Here is a 14,551-nt window from a genome sequence, read left to right on the forward strand (position 1 = left end):
TAAAATAGAATAACGTTTTCGCTCGAGTCAGGGAGCAACACCCAAATTTCCTAGCCAAAGTTAATCAGAGATCCCCAATACAATCAAACATGCCGAAAATCAGCAAAAAACATCATTAAACTGAAACGTAACAAACTACTTTCGTTTTACTTGCCGGCAAAAAAAGTCCTCTTTTTGGGTGATAAAAATATGGTAGCCCTAGCCTATAGCCACTTTCGCTCTTATGTTAAAATACGACTAAAAAAACAGCCAACAAACCCTTGTTCCCTGTTCTTCACTGATTCAATCAAGCCACTTAATGACCACGTGAGTAAGCTACACAAATAACTCAACGCACAAAAGGTTTATTTGTTTTTATTTTTAAAGAAAATTAAGAAAAAAAAACTTTTTTAGGATTGTACCGCTTTTATTTATTAGCAGTCCTTAGTCTTCTCTTAATTGCCTCTTGCTTCTTGCGCTCAATTTCTTCTTTAGAACACCTACTAATCTTTAACTGGTTTTCTGGAGTTTGTACGTGTGTGTTCTTCTTTTGCGATTCCGATAACATTACAGCAAACAACAAATCTTCGTCATCATCGGATAAGAAATTCTCACATTCATCTTTACGCATTTTTAATGACACATTCAATTCTTGAATTTCTTCATTTTTTATCGTAGATTTATTTTTACATAACTTAACATCAGTCTTCTGAAGGGGCGTCCGGCCTCGTTGAGAATTTCGCGAAAATCCTTTGGAATTAATAGTTTTTATGTTGGACGTTTTACAAGAACTCGCTGATTGAGATATTTCGTGCTTTAAGTACTTCATTTGTCGAGTATCTCCGCATGCATGTGTAGCGTTTGTATTGGTTGGTGACACTGTTTTAGTGCCACGTTTTGTCGAGGATATTAACACCTTGTCGTTTCTCTGAACGTTTGATTGCTTTGTTTCAAACGGTGAATTACTGCAAGATTCAACCCAACTGTCATCCGCCAATAGTTGTGATAACAGTTCGTCAGATATGCTACTGTTTTGCATAAAACAGTTGGTTGCTTGTTTTTCTACAAAAGGTTTGTTTTGGGGGGGCTGCTTCGAAGACACAAAAAAATTAAGACAACCTTCTTTTTTTGTTGAAAAAGCTGGTTCCTGCTTTATTCTTAAAGGCGTGCTTGTGGAAACAGTGCTTTCAGTTTCTTGAATCTTGTTAACAGTTTCCAGAATACAATCATCATCTAGAAAGTCATCAACCCAAATACCATTTACTTCTGGATCTGAAAAAAAAAGATCTCTTTAAATCTAAACAGATTCCCGTGGCGCCAACCTACGAGCACATAAAATGGGAAGTTAAATTATTTAGGGGAAGTGGGGTAATTCATATCGTTTAAAGCATTTGTAATAGGGGTCGTTTTGACAAAGTGAATTTATTTAGATTAAACTTGAATAATTTTCGTGAAGTGCCAAATAATTGGACAAAAGTCGAAATCAAATCGCGCGAAAAGTAGTAAAATTTCGTTCAAATATTTTTTTTGGGGTCATGGCATTCAGCATGCGATGAAAAACTGTCAAGTGGAAGCAGAACATTGCGATCTTTATTTTCCAGCTCTAAGTGCAAACTGTAGAACAAACAAACACTTGACAAATTTTATTCAGCAAGATGAAAATAGCATTTCTGATTATTAGTTATAATATTGTTCCACTAAGTAATTACTATCTCGTCTGATGTAGTGGTTCTCGACCTTTTTACGAAAGGGGCCCGTTTACCGCTATTTAGAACTATATCCTAAACCACAATGACTAGAATATCAAGGATTGTGCTTGCCTCCTTTTAGAGTCGAAAAGAAGTTTCAACGTTAGTTTGTGTCTTGGGTAATGACCAATTTTGCTTTATTGTTCAAGTTAAGAGATTTCTGATTTACAAAAAAGAAAATGATGGTGACCATATTGGAACCCTGGAGGGTCTCAAAGACATCTAAAATGTTTTTTTTTTACAGAAACGCCGAGAATATACAGGAAAACGTTAATTCCAAGAGGAAAAGCACTAAGGAAAAAATTGTTTAAAGAGCAATACTGATTTACAATACAGACTAGACATTTTATGCTATTTAAAGTTGTATACCGTGTCTTTTATGCATAGATTGTTCACAATTGTAGAAAATATGGTACTTAAACACTTTTGTTTAAGACATACAATGGGCCTTTAAAGCCTGTTAGAGCAGGTTTTCATCATAAAACCGTCTTATGTTTATATGATTTATTTACACAACGATGTACAGTACTGTTCACGCCTTGAGGCAGAAAGCCTAATCCGCAAGGCACAATTATTCACATGGGTATGTCTTACACAAATGTGTTTTTCCAAAAATAAATGTAGAATATGATCTTAGTGACACATACTGATAATTGTGACAATTTGCAATTTAGTACTCGTAATTTAATATTTTATTAAATTTATTTTAAATCGGTAAACAATTGACGTTTATATAGTCGTCAATCCCATATGTGGCGTCCTATGTGTCTGTGCCAACTTGCACATTGTATGCCATTTGTAGCATTTCATTGTGTATGACATCAAAATTCCGTCATAACTTTAGACAATTACATTTTCCAATATAGTTTTTTGTTATCCTAAGTATAACCTTTCAAATGAGATCAATATTTAATTTCTTTAAGCATTTTTAAATGTGTGGCCAATAACGCATACGGATGACGTCATTATAACATGATAGAAGATTTTTGGGAGGACTTTTTTGGTGAGTTTCTTTGTAACTTTTTTTTTATTATTTTTTTTTACTTTTTTTTTCACTCTGTTTCTGGCCTACAACAGAAAATAGAATTAATTGGAATTATATGACTCTATAAAACATATATAAAATGTTTCTGCCAGACAAGAAATCTATTAAAACCGTTGTTGTCTGTTTGGGTTTTACTCTCATTCAGGTTGCCTTCATCAGGATATTGACACTAAATGGTAAACACAAAGAAATAACATATGAGAAAAATTAGGGTTGGGCATTTGACCAGTCAAATAAAATCCGGTCAATTGACCGAAATAACTTATTTATTAACAGAATAACTTATTTTTTGACTATAAATAAGGTTTTTTGCAAAACCATGCACATCTTGCAAGCGATACTATAGCAGTATTGTATCAATTTTTACCATCACTACATCAACCACCAAGTTAAGCCAACAAGTTTATTACCAAAATTTAACAACAAGTGAATGCATCAGTAAAAAAATATTTTTACTCCTCATCACAACTTTTGTCACTCTGAATTTTCTCAGCGTGGTCCAACATCTTTTCATCTCGGGTCAAAAACTGTTTTTTTTATCTTGCGGGCCAAAAACTATTTTTTTTTATTTTGCGGGCCAATGTTTTAAATAGCGATTTTTAGGCTTATTGCTTTAAACATAGCCTATGCTGCCATATATACTAACTTTATGAAATTTACACCTTTGTTCAGCTACGGTCAGCAACACAATGGAAGTTAACGCAATACGATAAATGTTTCATTACATGTGATATTATACATTTTTGCTTAGTGGTGCTATAAATCACAAAGGATCATTCACAAAGTTTTTTTTTGTCAATTACAATAACAAAAATTTAAGTAATATTGCTAGATGGAAGCAAAGCTGTCTATCAGTTTGCGGGCCAAAAAAGTGTAACTCGTGGGCCAAGGGCCTGCAGTTGGACCACACTGTTCTAAATCATCACCAGGGTCCATGGGAGATAAGGTATTTGGTTCTTGTAAATTTCTAAGTAGCCTCAGATTGTGGTATACCCCAACTAGTATTTTCTTTTATGACAAACGCTATTCATCATATAGGTGCATTTATTCTAAATAAATAAATCTACTTTGCTATTACAAACACTTTGTTATTACCACAGAACATGTGTTTGCATCAGGTAAACCTACCATTTCATATTTGAATTGTTTAAAAAAGTTACAACCAAGATTATTAAAAACTCAAATTTACAACATTTGAATCTTATATGAGTATTTGACTGGTTAAATAAAGTGCGGTCAATTGACCGTATTTGACCGGTCAATTGACAGGCTTGCCAACCCTAGAAAAAATGTCTACAATGTCAAGCCTGCTGGGCGAACTAGATAGCTCATTGAAAGGTTGGGAATAAAACACTTAGTCAGAATAGTTGTTTTAGATATATTTGTGAAAAAAACTTAGTCAGAATATCGTAGATATATTTGATAAAACATTTTTGCCCTGAGCTATATATAAAGAATAATTTCCAACATTGGGACTGACCATCTTTCGACATTGCAATGGATGACGCTGATGCTGTAAGTGTCTCGCCATTGCCCGATCTTTCGAATAAACATTCTAATGAATTGCTGGCAGCATCTAAAAATAAGACGTATCTAAATACACCTTATATTTGAAATTGGATATTGGAATTTTTAAAAACGTTTTATAACAACCTAGTTAAATTGGAAATAAAATTGCAAAATACATCAAGTTATTTTGAGCAAATAACATACACTAGACATAATACACCTTTCTGTAATATGTAATAGTGATGGAGGAACAGTAACATAAATTTATACATACTTGTTTGTATCCTGAATTTAATTAGGATGCGAAACTTTGATGATTTTACTTTGGGCTTTTGAGACACTTTTAAGTTTTTTAAAAAATGATAACATTACCAAACTGATTGAGTTATATTAATTTGGTACAATTTAAGTTAAGAGTTTAATGAGCAATTACCAGTGTGAAATTTATTAAATTCTCTGATAAAGCTTCGAGCTTTTTCCAAACTTTTTTCATCCACATTAAAAAGAGAAGTCTTTACTTTCTGAAAACAAGTTTTTTTCCTTTATTAGTCACAAATTAATAAAACATATACAAAAATAATTAATTGAAACTTTAGAGCAGTGGTTCTTAACCAGGGTTCAACGCATCTATTTAAAGGGTTCGGCGAGAACGTCCTCTGAAACAAAAATGCTATTATTTCAAGCTAAATTCGAATCTCTTTTATGTGCCAAGGTGTCATGTAACGTTATAGAAACGAAAACTGATCGAAAATTTGGGGTTTGACGAAAGCTTGCAGAATAACATAGGGGTTCGACAGGTTGCCAGAGGTTAAGAACCACTGATTTAGAGCTTGTATGTGTGTGTATTCTTCAGAACTAAAAATGTAGTTGTTAGGTGTCTTGGCTAAATTCTGCACAATTATGAATAAGTTAAATTAATGTTTAAATAAGTAAAATAGGTTTTAATATCATCTGGTTCTGTAGCATTGAACATATTCTAGCTAACCTATTAATTAAAGTATGCAAATTCACCCAAAATACAATGTCATTCAAACCGGGGCTTAGGAGCCACATTAAAAAAAACATTGGCTCCAGCTCTAATCTGGAGTCATTAAACACTGGGGATGTTCAAAGTAGAATCTTGGGGATTCTAGAACTTCAGGTTTCTAATCTAGAATAACAAACCCAGGATATCAAATCCTAGTATGTTTTTTTTCAAATTATTTAACCTCGATTTTGTTGGTGTAAAGAGATTAATTCTAATATACCATACAGGGCCCACAGTCAAAGAAATAAATCGCAAAGGAATTTGTTAACATGTGTATATTGTAATAAACAAAATAATCTCCCAAATGTTTAACATTCTTAACAACTGTCATTTAAAGCAGTTAAACTGTAATACATGTCCAGGCTATTGTTAAATCCTATTTTTTTTATGTAGTGAGAACAATGCAACACTATGCAATGAACCCTTTTCCGGTCTTCAGCAATCGCCCGGTTTTTCAAAACATTGTTGTGTATTAGTTCTACTTTGACTAACGTGATCTGTTATGCAGTAAAATAGTGTACTACAAAGAATACAACAATACCATTGCCATTTAAACCAATACTTGGCGAGTATGCTGTTCATAACTTTGCTAAATATTGACCTAAAGTTGAAGTAACCCTGTAGCGCATTTTGTTCAAGGCAACAATATTGACTGGTATATTTGTTTTTAACCCTTATTAAAAATGTTAGCCTAAAAATATTATATCTTCAATATCATTACTTCATACAGAAACTGTGAACGCAAAACAAGGTGATGGCTCCTGGCCAGCAAGAAAGATCACTAGTAAAAGGAAAGCTTGGTTACCACAAGCGACTATGTCAGTGGTTCTCAACCTTTTATGCTTTGTGGCCCCCTTTGAAAAGTTCTCAACCCTTGTGGCTCCCCTGCTTATAAAATGCCTAGCATTATGTTTAACGTCTTTACCCTTGTTTTACTTTTTCACGTTAATAACCAATACAGCGATTAATCAACGAATAAAAGTATTGACTTTCTAAAAATAGAACAAATCAGTCATTTACTTTAAATTAACTTATAGTTAGTGATTACAAAGCTTGTTCTTGGACTCAACCAAGGTATTTTTTATATTCGGCTCTGTTTTGTACTGAGCCAAGCGATGTCACTACATTCTTCGAGATAACTTCTTGATTTTCGTTTTATTAATTAATTCTTTACTCTTACTTAACAAATAAGCTGTGCATAACCTTGCGGAATATTGGCCTAAAATGGCGGTGAAACTTTTTGCAACGAAACAAACGAAACGAATAAAAATGATCCAATATTCTACTTTAAACATCCCTACTGATGAGTCAAAGCAGGTATCAGAAAAATGTGTTACAAGAAAGGTTTACAGTCATATTAAAAACACAAGTTTAGGTTAACTGGCATATTAAAAAAGTAACACGTTGGTTGTACAATCCCTAGCTAGAGAGTTATGCCCGTGGCTCACAAGGGCCAAGGTTGAGAAACCCTGGACTATGTCATCAGCAGGAGTACCAAGTTTCAATATGTATTTGATTTATGCCTGATATGTGAAATAAATGGTTCAGCACATTTATCAAAGCACACATCGGACGTATTTTTCAAACAAACCAAACTCCTACAACTTAAAAGCTGTTTTCTAACTTAGTACTTCAAGGAAGCCCGTCCAAAAGTGTTATTGATCTCTATATTGAAGAAATTAAAGTTTTTATGAAGAACCAGTTTGACTCAAATTGGTCATTGGTAAAGGTTTAAGTTTTGAAGCAACATACAACTAAACCGTGGTCAAACTATTGAAGAATTGGCTACACGTATTCATCTGGAGGCTCGTGCTGACCTTCAAGAAAGCTTTCCATTCCCTTCATGGAAATCGCCAAACAAAGTGTTACTGGGATTCTTAATATGAATAATTTAGAATCAGTTTGGCATTGACACCGCCATGGTGTCAGACGAGTACTGTTATTACCCGGACACCCCTTAAGATAGCTACGAGAACTATATAAATGTACAAAAATAGAACAACAGAATAATAGAAAACCTAATATTTAAAAATATAAATGATACCTTGTGAATTTGGCCATGTCTATTTTCCAAAGAAGTAGTTGTTTTTTGACTTGGTACATCTGCAGAACTTGGTGCTGATCATAAAAAAATAGAAAATGGTCAAAGTCTGGACATTTATCAAGTTGTTTTTTAATATCATTATGCGAAATTTAAAAGTGAAATGTTGGACAATAGGTTAACAAAATGTTTCCAAATCATATATAGACTTTAGTAGCCAAAACTGGGGTAAGATTTTCGCTCGCCATTTGCCAATATGGGTGCAATTCGCTCAAGGTAAGTGCTGATTGAAATGCTTCACTTGACTGGCAAGTGCACTTAAACAAATATATATTGGTTGTTGTCAGGTGCGTAGCATGAAATTTTGAAATAAAGGTTTCACAGGATGACAAACCCTAAATACAAATTATTATAGTGTATGCTGAAAATGCTGACTAAAAGCGAGTGGTTACTGAGCATTGTCTGTTTGACACAAGAACAATTCACCTGTAGTTAACCATTTATTTTAGATTTTCAAGCTTTCACTCTTACTTTGTGAAGCAAAGTTCTGCAAATGCTTGGCAATGTTATACAGCAGTGTTTTCACCAAGCGGATTTGTTTTGCACAAATGTCTAAAATTAGCTATGTACGAACAAAAAGTGTTTCGGTCTTTATTTTGAGTTTCATATATCAGAAAAAAGTACTCAAATTAGTTTCTTGAGTTACAAAATAAGAGCCCAATTTTGATTTTTCTGAGTTTTGTACAAACTAAAAAGTGCCCAAACTAGACTTTTTCCAGCTGCATATGAACAAAAAAGTCCCGGAATTAGTTTTATTTTAGTTTCATATGAACAAAAATTGCACATTTAAGGGTCTAGTCCAAAAACATAAAAGCCCGGGCATTATAGGCTTTCGACACCTTGAAGAATAAATTTGCATTTAAATTTGCTTGTCTGATCAAAACATTTTACTTACTTTTCAACTGTTTATTATGCAACTGTTGTTATTTTGTATTTTAGTTTGTTTAGGAATATATTTTTGCATCTACATGGTTGGGATTTTGTAGTCGCCCGCTTAGCAATACGGGTATAATTCACTCCTGGTGCGTGCTAATTAACACCATCCAAAAATTGGTTGTTGTTTTTACACCAACTGAGGCATTTTTTAGGCTGTAACATAACGCATAGCACATGCTAAAAAGTCCTAAACATTAAATATTTCAATGAACAATCAAAACGGTCTTGTTGAGTTCGGAATAGTTATTTTGATGAGCATATGATTAGTTTACTAATACTTCTCAGAAGAGATTTTGCGCTGTGAAAATGGCACAACAAAAGTTCACTATGTTGTTTGTTTAGAAAAAAAAAAACGACTAAGCAGATAAAAACTGATGCAGCATGCCAAGGCCGCACTATCCGTGTTTTGGCTCACATATTGTTGACAAGATATCTCTCTTTAACTGTCCTTTTGTATCCCTTTTCATTTTCAAGATCAGGGTATGATTTGATTGCTACATCCTACATGTACTTATATGGAACCATTTTTGGATTGATCAATAGTAAAAAGGATTGATCAATAGTAGAGATGTTCAACGTAGAGTCGCATGGGATTCTAGAACTTTGATTTCGAATCTAGAATAACGAATCCAGAATATTGAATCCTAGTATATTTTAATTAAATTATATTTAACCTCCATTTGTTTAGGGGAGGGATTAATCTTACTTTACCCTACAAGGCCCAAGGTCAAAGCAATAAATTGCAAAACAATTTGCTAACATGTGTATGTTACAATAAAAAAAATAATCTCCTAAATGTTTAACATTCTTAACAACTGTAATTTGAAGCAGTTGTGTAAACTGTAATACATGCCCATGCCCATGCCTAGGTAGGTTGTTGCCAAAACTTAATATTTTGCCAATATAGTGAGTACAATGCAACACCACACAATGAACTCTTCAATTCGGTCATGTTTATAAAAACATTGCTGTTTATCAGTTCAACTTTTTTTAGTGATTTGTTAGGCAGTAAAATAATGTATATACTGCAAAGAATGCAAAGAATGCAACACTACTATTACTGTAACCAATATTTGACAATTATGCTGTGCATAACCTCGCTGAATAATGGCCTAAAGTTGACCTTAATTAACCCTGTAGCGCATTATGTCCAAGGATAACACTGTCACCAATTTAATTATTGTAACCTTTTGAAGCATAACTAATGCGTTAGGCCGCGGGAACTGCCGTTCGGGTCGGCTACCCGCCGCGACGGTTTTCCTGAGGGATAGAACTTTGTGTGAATTTCGTAGCCTCCCTTTTCTCAGCGCTGCGTGATATCTTTGTGTCGATATCGTTTGCTATTGCGTGCAATGCGTGGTGTCGTTTTTAGTATTATTCGTTGGGTGTTTACCGAGAGAATCGGACGCATTTTGAGCACAGTTTGCAATCTCATTGGTTAGAGACAAGCTGTAGCCTTATGCGAGCACTTGGTGTGCATGGTTATTTGCCGTATATATAAATACTGATTATCGTTCTGTCGAATAAACGTCTTGCTTGAGAAAGTAAAGTCATTCATATCCTTAGCAGCTACTTTAGGATTGTGTCCAGATCTAGTCTGCGACAAGCACGTTTTACAAGAGAATGTGACTTTTGTAACTTAACGGAGTCAAGGAAATTGCTTTCCACGGCGTCAATCGCTCAATAATGTCTGATTGAGACTTTGTTAATCCCATTTAGATTTGAATCCAAAGATTCGTTATTCTACTTTGAACATCCCTAAATTGATTAAACTTCAAATTCTTGTTATTTTAATCAACTGGTTTACTTGTTGGTGTAAGGATTTCTGATAAAACTGCTACAGTGTTAAGAACATACATTACATTTCATTTTTCATTTAAGCAGGTAAATAAACAAACATACTGATTTGCCTTTTTTAGAACTTATGAATACACACCAAGACAGTAAAGCAGGTTATTATTGCCCCTTTTTCAGTCTGTTTAAGGATTCACCCGAAGTGACGCGACAACCCACACCTAATCAGTGCTTACTTGCCATTTAACAGAGCATTCTGACTCAATTGCAAATTCTAGTTGTTGCCAATTTAATTATTTCACAACCTAATTCTGTTTTTGCAAACTCTTAAATATAATCTGTAATTATTTTTTTTTTAGTAATTTGCCGTAACTTAGCTCTTATAAAACTAATTTGGGCACGTGTTTGTCAGTACATTGTCTTAATGTTGCTTGCACAAGACTAATTTAGGCACTTTTTTTATTGTACAAAGCTCAGATAAGACTAATTTTGACAGTTTTTTGTCTGTACATAGCATGGATAAAACTAATTTTGGCATTTATTTGTCGGTACGCAGTTCCGAAAACTAATTTGGGCACTTTTTAGTCGTACATAGCTCTGATAAAACTAATTTAGGCATTTATTTATCCTTACGTAGCTTCCATAAAACTAATTTGTGCGAGTTTTTGGTCATACATAGCTCAAATAAAACTAATTTTGGCCCTTTTTGCTGTACGGAGTTCCATACGCACAAAACATGCACAGCAAGTTCGCATCCTTTAGTTTTATTTGTGAAATAACAATGAACTGTTTTGTATATTAAAACTGTGTACCTAAGCCTTGGCCAATATAAAATAGATAGTTTAAGCTGACAAATTTTGAAAAACTTTAAATGCCGTCGACCTTGACGATAGCTGACTAAAAGAAAGTGACGACTAGGATCAGTGGCGCATCCAGGGGATTTTGGGGTTCGGACCCCCCCCCCTTTTCGTAAGTGACATTATCGTTTTTTGTTCGTTGTTGCCAGAGTTTTACTCACCGTCCGAAGCTGCGTGTTTTTAAATGTAATTGGGTCACGCTTCTTAAGCTAATGTAAAACCAAAATCAAACGCAAAACGCCGTTTTTCGTCTTTTGTTTGGTCGACCTTAAACGCTAGACAGTTTTTCTCTTTCGCCTTTAGTTATTCGTTCGGATTGGCTAATCAGCAAGTGTGCGTTCGACAATTAATAATCTAAATCAAGCGGTTTCCGCTTTTTTCTCCCTGAAAACGTCGAGTTATAGTAGACAGTGCTCATGTTTCTCGCTGTTTGTTGTCTGCGTTAATATCAAATGTTGGTGCAAGACTGGGGTCGGCAACCAACTGTAATTCATCGGGCCCGTCGCCTCTTTGACAAACTATACACGAGTTCATTTCAAATACTTTTTGACTATTTTAACTACGTAAGTGCGAAAAATTTTGAATGATTTTACTACGTTCGGTTTGTTAACGTTTTGATGATGTATTTTGAACTAGATCAGCGCTTCTTTACCGTTGCGCCATGGAAAGCTGCTAAGTGCGTCGCGGACAAACCAAAAACGTATTCAAAAATATTTACATATAACATTTTTTATTTTCGGCAATGTAATAAAAACTTGCAAGAAATTTAAAAGAAATACTGTTATACCAAAATAAAATCCCGCACGCTTAGCTTGCCAGGTGCGACAAACTTAAAACGGTTATCAAACGCTGAACTAGAAAACTAACTTTTAAAGTTATACCGTTTCTTCGAAGTAGTTTTATATGTCGCGCTAATCGAAAAACACCTGGGGAAAAATGATCTCTGTTTAGTATTGCAGGGGGCGACAGACGTGCTTGTAATTTAGCTAGTCCCGTATATGGATCTATCAAAATCAATCACAGATATTTCACGGTCTTGGTTTAGTTTTTCGCCTAAAGTTAACGATTGCATACTAAGCGGTTTTGCAGCCTGGCAGGATTGTCGACAATGCACGTGTACGCTTTGCGTCTAAAAATGTTCGCTTTTGGAATGATTTTTTTTTTCTTGTTTATGACATCATTACTCACTATTTTATGACGTCATATCCGTCACTATTTCATGACGTCATTAACGCCACACGAAAAAATAACGGGGAATTCCTAAGTTGAAAATTTGGAACCCCCCCTTTTTGAATTTCTGGATACGCCCCTGACTAGGATAGTAAAGTACTCTAAAGCATGGCTAAGACAACTCGTTTACTGTGTTCTAAAATTTGGACTAGTTTTTCATGGAACGCATGGCTATACTAAGAGAGCAACTACACATGGGATTCAAATCTTATCTTATCATGCAAAACACTGTAGTTAGATTATCAAGCGCAAAGATGAAATGAAACTACAAAGAAAAGATGAGATGAAAATTATGTGTTTCCATTTTTATCCTGCAACATCTTAAGCAAAACCATACCCTGATATTTTTGCCAGGTTGTTGGGGTTGGTGAATCACAATTCCAATAGACTTCAGCTTCGCTCATAGATTGGGATGATATATCCTCCATTACAAAAAAGCATAGAAATATTTAAATTACAATTATATATTTATAAAGGCAAACAAAACTTCAAAAAAGATACAAGTCTACAACAAAATAAGTCAACATATTTCGAACTTTAGATAATACCAAGATAGAACAATAGAATATTAACAAAATTTATTTTCTTAATAAAAAGTAATTAAAGGTAGATGCTTAAACCTGCATTGTGATCCTGAAAATCGTAAGCATTATTGCAACCGATGGGCTTACTTTTTTGATGTCATACATGCTCTACTGAGCAGGGTGGCAGTGTTTGTTAATCTTTGCACGAAGTGAATTTTTTTATGACAAAATTTCAGATGCAATGAAACTTATAGTTTTTTTCAACAACACCGTAGCTATCGACATCAATTATGGTTTTTCACAGGGGTGCTTACACTGCTTACAATATTCTGCTAAATATGACATCACTAAACACCTGCTAAAAAGACGACCTCATATATGGAGTAATATACATTTAACCTTGCTTTTTAATACTTTTATGGCCTGATAAAAACAAAAAAATATTATCCTCTACCGGTATTTGAGGAAGTGCTTGTTAATGGTCGAATCATATTTTCAGGAAATGCTTGTTAATGGTTAAAATCTTACTCTGGCACTTTTATATAGATAATCTGTTTGTGAGCGAACTAGTGTGTAAACATGCAGTTCAAAACCAGTTAAACATGCAAAGTGCACAAAATAAGCAATTTTTTTATTAAATTGGCAGAAATTTTCAATTTAAAGAGATATGATGTGATGTAATATACTAAGATTATAGTCTCTCAATAAATAGAATGAAATTCAGCAAAATTATTCTGCAATTTTTTTCTTTATTGGACAAACGGTCATTTTGACCTTTCGTGGTAAATCTATAATGAACACACGTGGTTATTCTAGTGTTAACAATAAGATAGATACACACATAGCAGAAGTGGTTTTAAGTACGCGTTAAACACGATAAAAATTTGCATTTACGGAATTAAAATAGACAAAAAATATAGTTAGGGCAGTGGTTCTCAACATTTTTTTTTGTCCCGTTAAGCCTCTTTTTTTGGGCTCTTGATTGGTATTAACTTTTTAGTAATAAACTTTATTTTAGGAAAAAATAAGTTATTAAATTGTCAAATTTAAATAGCACAGAATAAATAAAAATGGTAGAATAAATGAGACTGGTTTAGAATTCTATAACTTTTTTACAGTAACGAAGCGAGTTGTTAAATTAAATTCCACGACCATTTACCAATCATGCCTACTAAAATGTGCGTTTATTTGGTTCAAATTAATAAATTGTAATACATTTTTTATAATTAAAAACAACGCTAAGCAATCTTTTACGAAATAGGCATACGGCAAGCGAAACGACGCGCGCATGAAAACTAAAAGGAAAGGGTACTGGTCCTAATAAAACGTTTACCAGAAAATAAAAACTTTATTTTTAATCGTCAATACAAAAACTGGCGATAGACAATTCACATAACTACGATTTTTTACACAAATACCAGATTCCCCCTTTAAACTTTAAAATTCCCGCCCTTGTGGGAAATACCCCGTTGAGATTTTACAGGGAATAAAGCGGTGCATCTAAAGCAGGGGTCGGCAACCAACGGCCCGCCGATGAAATTCATTCGGCCCGTCGCCTCTTTGAAAAATTAGAAACGAGTCCATTTCACATACTTTTTGACTATTTTAACTACGTAAGTGCGAAAAATTTTCGCGCTTCGCGCAAATGACCATTCTGCGCCGGTTTGTTTACGTTTTGACGCTGTCTTTTGAACTAGATTAGGTCTTTATTACCGTTGCGCCGTGGAAGGTTGCCAAGTGCGTCGCGGAAAAACGGAAAACGTACTTATTCAAAAATATTGGACATATACTTTTTAACATT

General features: G+C 34.1%; 1 protein-coding gene across 1 annotated transcript; it reads right to left on the reverse strand.

Annotated features, from left to right (window-relative positions):
- Positions 1-406: 406 nt before the first annotated feature.
- On the reverse strand, positions 407-12,707 carry LOC146168300 (uncharacterized). Its single transcript, XM_083390795.1, has 5 exons — positions 12,564-12,707; positions 7,353-7,426; positions 4,715-4,802; positions 4,253-4,348; positions 407-1,251 (listed from the first exon to the last, which is right to left on the reverse strand). The coding sequence occupies exons 1-5, from the start codon at positions 12,652-12,654 to the stop codon at positions 407-409; spliced, it is 1,194 nt and encodes a 397-aa protein (XP_083246921.1). The 5' UTR covers positions 12,655-12,707.
- Between the last annotated feature and the right edge of the window lie 1,844 nt (positions 12,708-14,551).

Source organism: Ascidiella aspersa, chromosome 1 (genome assembly GCF_963924565.1).
Source record: "Ascidiella aspersa chromosome 1, kaAscAspe10.2, whole genome shotgun sequence".
Classification (NCBI taxonomy): Eukaryota; Metazoa; Chordata; class Ascidiacea; order Phlebobranchia; family Ascidiidae; genus Ascidiella; species Ascidiella aspersa.